Genomic DNA, 10,109 nt, shown 5'->3' with positions numbered 1-10,109 from the left:
TTTGGAAATCACATAATTGACCAAACATTGAGAACAATTTTAGCACTTTACTCAAATAATTATATTTAAGCTTTGTAATCTTTCATGTGTTAGAACTTTAGCTCATAAGCATAAAGTACTTTACTTGCTTTTTTGGACGGGAGTCTGTTTACAATTATAATTGTTGGAAGAATTCTTTACAGAAAAAGAACAAGAATTTTCTTAACCTTTCCAAGAGTTTCTTTTATTTCACAAAGGTTATATAGAAGGTGGATTTAATATTTGAATATTATTTGTATAAATGATTTGGCAAACATGAATTTAATCACTATGAAACATTGTAAAAGTTTAATCACTAAATATTCTCATACTAATAAAGAATTCAATGCACCCTTTGGTCTTTGACTTTGGTGAAACTCACAACTCATTCTAGGGCTTACACTATGCGTCGAGGGATGTCATGCTTTTTTCACCTTTCTAGTTAGCCCACTAATGCCATTTTGGTATAATTTATAAGTGAGATCCACCCACTAACCATCAATGAAACTATTTTTGTTTCTTTATTTTATTTATATATAGTTAATTCACAACATGGTAGTTAAATGATGAGTTAGTTAATACCTATTTTCTACCGTTCAAAAAAAGTTAATACCTATTTTCTATGTCACAATAATATAACATTATGCTTTTTTTTATTTAGTTCAAAACACATAGCATTAGCTATTCCTAAGAGCATTCCCAATGGCTTCTCTAAAATTTGTGAGAGAGTTCTCTATTTTTTAGAGATGGTTAAAAGTATTTTTGAGAGGAGGAGAGAGAAAATGTTACTGTTCATGGTTAAATTTGAAGAAACACACTGTTCACCTCTATAATTTTTTAATGTTTTTTAAAGTGGTTGTGAGTGAATGAGAGAGAAAATGTAATGATAAAAGTATAAAAAAATATTATTTAATTGAAAATGAAAGAGAAAAGATTGTGTTTTTAGTGTAATTATAAAGATGAAGATAGAGAATGGACTGGGAAAGAGCATTCCCAGCCCATTCCTTACCATATATCCCATATATATCACATAATTACACTAAAAATCATTGTTTTTCTCTCTTCTGTTTAATTAAATAATACTTTTTATACCTTTATCTTTTCCCCTTCCTCTACTCACAACTACTTTTAAAAAATTATACGGTGTAAACAGTAAAACCCTAAATTTAACTTTCTCATAGAAAATTTTCTCTCTCCTCTACTTACAGCCACTCATAGCCATACTGTATAATTTACAAATCTCCCTCACATATTTTTAGGGAACGGTTCAAGAATGCTCTAAATCACCTATTAATCGGGGAAAAAACTGTACCACAGAAAGAAGTCACGAGAGAGAAGAGCTTTCGTTTTTCACTAGATTTTACATTACATTTTTAAATACATTATTTCAATATCATTTATATATTCAAGCAGCCACTTTTTTATTTAACCAATTTGCATTAGATACATAAGCTCAGCCGGCCAACGTCGGCAGTCTTACATATAATATGAACCTGATTGTCATCTACTTCTACTTAAAAAAAGTTTCTATTTGGAAATTAGCAAAAACAAAGTCTTGGAAAACCCATTAGCAAACTATGGGTTCTTCCTTCAGTTGTTGTGATTCAGACAAGGTTAATGAAGGGTATGCAAAATATAATTAGGGTTACATAAAGTTCTTTTTGTCATATATATTTAAATGGTATATATTGCTTCTCAGGATTCCATCAAGCAATGGTCACTCTCCATGGAGAATCTTTACTTTCAAGGAGTTGCATTCAGCCACTAATGGTTTTAGTGAAGATAACAAGCTTGGAGAGGGGGGTTTCGGAAGCGTTTTCTGGGGCAAAACGTCCGATGGTCTTCAGGTAAGATTTGTGTTATGTTTTCTTTCTGATTTCACCATGATATGTTGTAGCGTCAACAATGTAAACCCTTGCTATAGTTTAGGATAAATTACCATGTTACTTATATCACTCTAGGTGTGACTAGACCAGAAAATTCTATAATTGAGTAAAATTTATAGGTTCAGAACTGTCTACATATGTGTTGGCCACTAATTATAAGATTTTTTTACATCATATTAAAGATTTACTAGTGTAACAAATACTATTCAAGATATGCCTTTGACACGTGCTTGAATGTGGAGTTTTTTTTTTTCTTTTTTTAACATAATGTGTTTTAATTTAATATTTTAAGTATAATCTACTAACAAAATATTTTCATATTTATTTAAGTAGGTTAAATAGTTTTTAGTCAATAACTTGTTTTTGTTAATTTTATGAAAAATACTAAATGCATATGTTTGTATAAATTTTTTTTATAAACATCCTGGTATAAATTTAACGAAAACAGATTTTTTGAAAAAAAAAGAACATTTTTTTGTCTGGTGAATGACTTTGACACGTGCTTGAACCGGCATGCTTAGCGAAATATTTACGTTTTTTTATTACCCGATAATGATGAGTACTCGAAATTATTTTTTTTATTTTACATTTGTACATGAAATTTAATATTCATATTTCAGTTATATTAAATTAACTTTACTTATATTAATATTATTATTTTATTTAAAAAGATAGGGAAGTGGTGAAATGGTAACCATTTCCATGATATTGTAGAAAATAGTGGAGTAAGTAAGATATGATGTGGCGTTGACGTGGCATACTAAAATGAGAAACAAAATGGCATCTACACCCTTTAGTCTAAGCACTATCCCCATACAACATTGAAATACGCTTAGGCACCTTGATACTTAGGGGGTGTTTGGGTGAGCTTTTAGAATTGCTTTTTTGCTGATTTTCTTTTTGAAAAGCAAAAGCAACTTTTGAAAACTTCAATTTGAAGTTTTTGAAGGAGTTTTGTCAAACGATCTTTTGCTTTTCAACAAACAAATAGCAAATAAGCAAGTTTTAAAAGCTCATCCAAACACCCCCTTAGACACCTCTCAAGGCTAAGCGCACTGCCTTAAACAACATAGAAGTATGCTTAAGTCACCTTTGTAGCATATATGCTGATACATAGGCTCCTTTGAAGCCTAATCACACTGACTTATATATACAATTTGCAATGCACTTATACTTCAATTTTTTTTTTCAAAATAGGAAATTAAAAAAGGGTGAAATGGTTTTTAGAAGAGAGAAATGGTTGTAATGGTTTATAGGAGATCCGTCATTTGAAATGGCGGATCTCAGATTATATATAGGTCATGTCAGTTTGTGTCGGGTGAGGTGGATAACTATTGGGTGTTCCGCCATTTGAAATGACGGATATGGTACTTTTATTGTGTGTTCCGCCATTTCAAATAGCAGATGTCACCTTTTTGATCCGACACTTTGACTGACGATTCACGTTTCCCAAAGTAGTTTGCCCCTATGTGTAAAAAAGACATCTGCCATTTGAAATGGCAAGTGTCGTCTTGACATCCGCCATTTCAACTGCCAAGTGTGAATAGTACATGTACTAACATATTTGACCATTGATTGACAAGCATAATGCCCCATTTTTCTTTTTATATTTATTAACATATGTTTTTCACTTTCATTTTATTTTTTAAAAAGACATTATTTATAAAAATAATATAATTAATTATTAAAAAAATAATTTGTATTACTAAAAGGACTAGTTTGTTTTTATTTTTAATTTTTTTACTTTTATTTTTTAATTATTAATAATTAATTAGTGTTATTAAAAAGCTAATAATTAGGATTATTAATTAACATTAAAAAGCTAATAAATATAAATAAAAGTAATGCCGGGTACTCCGTACGCGGCCCCCAATGGCTAAAGGTAGCTCGAGCCGGCCACGAGTTCGGACGGACGAAGCCCCTAGCGGTCCACCTATTGAGGGATTCCCGGATAAAACCCGACCCCACGCCCGCCAAACGGCACAATAGCAAGGAGCCGGTAAAACCGGGTGAGATCAGGACCCGAACCCTGGCTTGCCAGGGTCATTCCTCATATCTCTCATATAAATTGGTGATAGTGAGGTTTGAACCCACTACCTCTCACTATTATTAAAATTAATTAGTATTATTAATTATTAAAATTAATTAGTATTATTAATTTCCTATTTTGAAAAAAGATTCATGAGTTACATGTTTGGTTTATTAGAACCATACGAACTTTTGATTTGAGTAAGTAAAGGACTATTTCAAATGTTCAATTGTTGTGTTTTAGATCGAACCGTACGAGCCATTGCTTTATGGTAGTAACTCAATTTTTATATTTATTAGTTTTATAATTTTAATTAATAATACTAATTATTAGCTTTTTAATAATACTAATTAATTATTAACAATTAAAAATTAAAAGTAAAAACAGACTAGTCTTTTTAACATACAAATTATTTTTTAATAATTAATTATATTATTTTTATAAATAATGTCTTTTTAAAAAATAAAATAAAAGTGAAAAACATGTATTAATAAATATAAAAAGAAAAATGGGGCATTGTGCATGTCAATCAATGGTCAAATCTGTTAGTACATGTACTGTTCACACTTGCCATTTTGAAACGACGAATGCCAAGACGGCACTTGCCATTTCAAATGGCAGAGGTCTTTTTTACACATATGGGCAAGCTACTTTAGGAAACATGAATCATCGATCAAAGGGGCGGATCAAAAAAGTGACATCTGCCATTTGAAATGGCGGAACACACAATAAAAGTACCACATCCGCCATTTCAAATGCCGGAACACCCAATAGTTGTCCACCTCACCCGACATAAACTGACATGACCTATATATAATCTGAGATCCGCCATTTCAAATGGCTATAAACCATTACAACCGTTTCTCTCTCTTAAAAACCATTTCACCCTTCTTTAATTTCCTATTTTGAAAAAAATTCACTTATACTTAGACACCTTTGGAGCTTAAACAAACTTGTCCATACAACCTTGAAAATACACTTGGGTACCGATGCAGTCTATTTGTATTTCAGTTATAAACATATGTTTGTCGCTAAGTAATATGTGGTTTTGTGTACATTTTAGATTGCAGTTAAGCAACTGAAATCGATGAATTTGAAAGCAGAGATGGAATTTGCGGTTGAGGTGGAAGTTCTTGGCAGGGTTCGACACAAGAATTTGTTGGGACTAAGGGGTTATTGTGCTTCGGCCGAACAAAGACTTATAGTCTATGATTATATGCCTAATCTTAGTTTGTTGTCTCACCTTCATGGCCAGTTTGCGGCTGAAGTTCAACTTGATTGGAAAAAGAGAATGAAAATTGCTATTGGATCGGCAGAAGGACTATTGTAAGCTTCACTAAACACCTTTTTAATTTACACTTTGGATTTTCACATAAAGAATATTGTAGGCTTCAATAAACACTATAGAAAACACACTTTTACCAACTAAACGCGGATGGATTGTCAAGAAATTCTTTTTTGGAACTTAATTGGCTTATATTATATTTTAGTAAATCAAACTACTAGTCATCAAACGACCAAACTGGCATTCCTACATACACAACTTGTAGATACTTTTGCGATGTTGAAAACAATGGTTGCCAAATTTAAGTAATGCCGGCCCTTGGAATGGAAATATTGCCAAGAAGGTGAGGAAAGCTACTTGAAAGGCCGTCTATGTGATTTTTATGCATGGATTAATTTATAAAGATTTAATCACTTTTAAATTATTTTCATCATGAAATCAACATCATAATATTCATTTGTGTTTCTTTGTCTGGTCAAATGGATTCTAACCATATAGGTGTGTGTAAAAAGGGACCTCGTCACGGCCTACCTAGCTCAGGTGTAGCCTATTTATCTAAGGCAACTTAAGATATATGTCAAGTCATTTAGAAAGGAAGACCAATAGGCTCCCTTGATGCTTATAGAGGTGCCCGAGGAGCCTAATATTATTGGAATATGTCTATATTCGTTTGGGTATTTGTTTTATAAACTTTTTGGTAAAAATGGCTATTTTGATAATTCTTCCTCTCGTTAAATTGTAAAGATTTGGTGATTTTATATATTTTTTTATCACAAATGAAATTATATTTATTTATCTGTCTTTTTCTGGTCATGACATGGACTTGCTAAACGGGCCCAAAAAATAAATAATTTCAATTTTAGCATGCAGAAAAGCTATTACAATTTTCATACAAAGGTCGTACGTTGTAACAAAAATTAATAGAACACATTCAAAACTATGCTTAAAAGTTGTAATATTCATACTTCATATAGATATATTTTAAAACACTGTGCTTAGTATTAGAATATAAGCTAGACTTAGTTATTTAAGTTTATTATTATTTATTGGTTTAGATTAATGGAAGATTAATTAGTTTAGAGTCTTTTATATATTTGTATTAGTTGAAGGCTCATCATGTAAACATAGAAAGTAAACTGTTTAATACAATTGTAAGGTTGAGTTGATTTCATAATCGATGCGTCTTTTCTGTATGTTTATATAGGGCGGTCAAGAACGATAAGAAGTGTCGATCTTTCTGTAATTCACATCACAGATTCAATAATAATACGCATGTTCTTCATGATAGTCATTTGATTCCAACAGTACTCAGTTTGTATTTCTTTCCTCTAGCTTTTATTTTAACATATTTGATGTTGCAGGTACTTGCACCATGAAGTTACACCCCACATAATCCACAGAGACATTAAGGCAAGTAATGTCCTCCTAGACTCCAACTTCGAACCACTAGTAGCTGACTTTGGATTCGCCAAGCTAATTCCAGATGGTGTTAGCCACATGACCACCAGGGTCAAGGGCACCCTAGGTTACTTAGCCCCTGAATACGCCATGTGGGGTAAGGTCTCGGAAAGTTGCGATGTTTACAGCTTTGGCATTCTTCTCCTAGAACTCGTAACAGGACGAAAACCGATTGAGAAACTCCCGGGAGGTGTAAAACGAACCATAACCGAATGGGCTGAACCCTACATTGAAAAGGGAAGGTTTCGTGACTTGGCTGACCCGAAATTGAGAGGCAATTTTGACGAAGATCGGTTGAAACAGTTCATAAATGCGGCTGCACTTTGTGTGCAGAGTGAGCCCGAAAGGAGGCCGAATATGAAGGAAGTTGTGAGGCTGCTTAAAGGGTATGAACCTAAGGGGAATGTGATGCAGTTGAGGTTAAAGAGTGTCAAATATGGAGATGATCTTGTGGCTAAGGATCAAGCTAGTGATGATGACGATGAAGATGATTATAACGGGGATCGAAAGGGTGACGCGTATGATGAAAGTGATGCTTATGGAGTTTTTGGTGCCATGAGCAATGTGCAGAGGATGCATGATCCATACAAGAGGTATGCAGACAGAATGGGAAAGAAAGGATAATTACAATCTCTTGTTTAACCAATTGAAAACGTCGAAAGTACCAGTTTTTCGGATGCTGGTCTTGGATGTTACAAAAATATTTTGTTTAATCTCCTTATGCTGATAATTATCTGTTTAAACGGAGTTTCTATGTATCTTTAAATTATTTGTTATATAAATTGGGGTTGTAAATTGCAATATTCTTAATACATTGTCATTTGGTATTGTTGAAAACTTAACTCTAAAGCACATATGAATGTATAAGGAAAATTATCAAAGTAGGAATCTTGGCACATCTTTTACAAAATAGGCACTAAAAATTTGGGTAATATAGGCATGGCCAACAAGAGTTAGCCACATAAGTTGCTTGTGCATCTCTAGGCACCGACTAAGCCCAACTTTTCGTCCTCCCAATATTTATTGGCACAACATGATGATGATATATGTCACTCAAGGCTACCTCGTTGACGTGAATTTGAATAAGATGACTACACATGCCTTGTCATACTTGTTGGGCACCGTGATAACCCTCTTAATCAAGGCAAGTATGCAGCCTGCTTATCAAATTTAGGCAACGAGGTAGCCTTGCTGTGACATAGGTCATCATTATGTTGTGTCAACTATTTAATATTGGAAGAAAGAAAAGTTGGGCTCACTTGATAGGAGCTTACGTGGGCAACTCCTGTTGGGCATATGTAGGTCGACCCGAAAGCAGATCTAACAACAAGTTCTTGAATCAATCTTACTCACTATCTAGCGGAAATCACTAGTAAGCAATCGAGGTATCGGATCTTGATGGTATTTAATTGGTTATTGCCTTGAGAAGAGAAGAGAGGAAGAGAGAGTTTGGAAGAGTTGGTAATATATGGATAAGGTAGAAAAGCTTGCAAAAAAGTTGTAGTGCGAGCCATACCATGCTTGTTCTACTATATTCGGCCTAGTGGGCTAAAACATTACATGGCCTCAAACCTAAATATACATAAACAAAACCGACAAGCTACTAAAATACATCGTTGATGAAACGGACAAATACAAAAAACTAATATGCAAAATGGGGTTCTACAATCTCCCTCTAGTCTTTAGTGTTTGTGTCGTTAGCTTCTATCTTTAGTCGGTCTCATATTCGAAAAAGGGGGGTGATAGTAAAAAAATTGATTGTAAACAAGATAGCACACAGACTCGTTGAACGTCTCAACTATTCGGTTAGTGTTGTCCCTTCGAACATCTTCCACTGTAGACAAAGGAGAGTTGCAGAGCTTCAACAAGTCCTCTTTGTCGAGACCAGCCACTTCATGCTCGTTGAAGAAACGAAGTGTGTGCATGGTCTCACGGTGGATCACCACTTCCCCTATGCCATTGTTAAACTCCCATGCAATGAAATCATACAACATGTTGGGAGTGAACGGTTCACTATGGCATATCGGCTCACCATGGTCATTCAACATCTTGTACCTCCAGGACTTTCTTCTCTTGCCGGTGCTGGGGTCCACTTCGGTAGGATGAAGGAACGATCTACCCTTGTTGAGAATGAAGTTGGGGTAGTCGTCCTTCCACTCTCTTCTAAGAAGCGTTTGAACCATCCTTCAAGTTTCTCATCATAAGAACCTCTTCCCGCTGCTCTTTAAAATAATTCATGTCAGATACTGACAATGAGTGCATGTCAGAGTAACTCAAATAGGTGAGATCCCCATTGGTTCGCCTTATAGCCCATCTCCTGCTGCCATTGTGCTATTTGAAGTACATGATGGGAGAGTCGTGATAGTGGTGGTTTCGGCACTGTTGTGGCAACAACGGTTTCCACACCGCTTGTCATCCCACATCCACACCACTCATTACAGCCACATTCATACCGCTAGGACCAGTCTCAGTCTAATGTCCTTCCCTGTCATGGCCACTTCTTACTTTTGTCCTGGGATTCACCCAACTCCTAAAGACATTATCAAGTCGACCATCAAGATCCTCAATATCCTGATCTGTCATCTGCATGAGCTGAGAGGCGGCGAGGTATTTGCTAACCATTTCTTCATTTACTTTCAACTGAATCTCGTTCAATCTGTCTTGCTCGGCCAATGTTTCCTTCAGCCTATCAACTTCGGAACGGAGATCCATATTTTTAGCCAAAAGAGTAGCGACATTTCTTTAGGGTCCTTGGTCACCCTCAAGTAACCCGATCCTGGCTACCAACCTTTCAGTATCCTGCAAAATCCCGATCAGTTCACTTCTCCAAATCATCTTGGACTTTTTCTTGAGCCCAAGAGGACGATGGCAGGTCACTCTCAAGATAGGAGACTCTTGATTTAAACCTTAGCCCTTCATCATGTTGCATGGTGAGTGACAGTGATTGATCAGTCAATAACTTTTGTTAACTGTCAACTCGCTTCTAGAGGCTTCTATCCACAGTTTTTGACTTTCAGTGAGCCCTTTGTCTTTCTCACGCTCATGCTCCAGATTGGCAACTCTTTCTACAAGTTCGGCCTCCTTCTTCCTTTGTTCCCTCACAATTCGATCATCAACAATTCCTGTTTAGCTTGCTTCTCTTTTGATTCCTCCAATGCTTGAATCCTTTCAAGAATAGGATCAGTGTACACTGGAGCCTTTATATACCTTCCACTTGACAATGGGGTTGGGGTCATGAAAATGGTGGCTTGGGTAACAGTTGTAGGAGTTGTTGATTGGGTAGGCTGGGCTTGAGTTTGGATTGACACGGTTAAGGCTTGGGTCTGGATTGATGTGGTAAGGGCTAATGGTAAGGTTATTAGCTCAGTTGTGGTTTCGGTTATTGGGGAAGTGACTTGTGCAGTGGTTGATGATGAGGTAAAGGTTTGTGACT

The 10,109-nt window shown here is 35.2% G+C and overlaps 1 protein-coding gene across 1 annotated transcript; it reads left to right on the top strand.

Annotated features, from left to right (window-relative positions):
- Positions 1 to 1,476: 1,476 nt before the first annotated feature.
- On the top strand, positions 1,477 to 7,343 carry LOC143616985 (PTI1-like tyrosine-protein kinase At3g15890). Its single transcript, XM_077089667.1, has 4 exons — positions 1,477 to 1,642; positions 1,718 to 1,865; positions 4,997 to 5,259; positions 6,580 to 7,343. The coding sequence occupies exons 1-4, from the start codon at positions 1,596 to 1,598 to the stop codon at positions 7,298 to 7,300; spliced, it is 1,179 nt and encodes a 392-aa protein (XP_076945782.1). The 5' UTR covers positions 1,477 to 1,595; the 3' UTR covers positions 7,301 to 7,343.
- The last annotated feature ends 2,766 nt before the right edge of the window (positions 7,344 to 10,109 follow it).

Source organism: Bidens hawaiensis, unplaced genomic scaffold (assembly GCF_021521415.1).
Source record: "Bidens hawaiensis isolate Kalapana, Puna unplaced genomic scaffold, B.hawaiensis_p1.1 tig00050797_1, whole genome shotgun sequence".
Taxonomy (NCBI): domain Eukaryota; kingdom Viridiplantae; phylum Streptophyta; class Magnoliopsida; order Asterales; family Asteraceae; genus Bidens; species Bidens hawaiensis.
The sequence above is the reverse complement of the archived record's forward strand: the minus strand, read 5'-3'. Positions and strand labels throughout refer to the sequence as shown.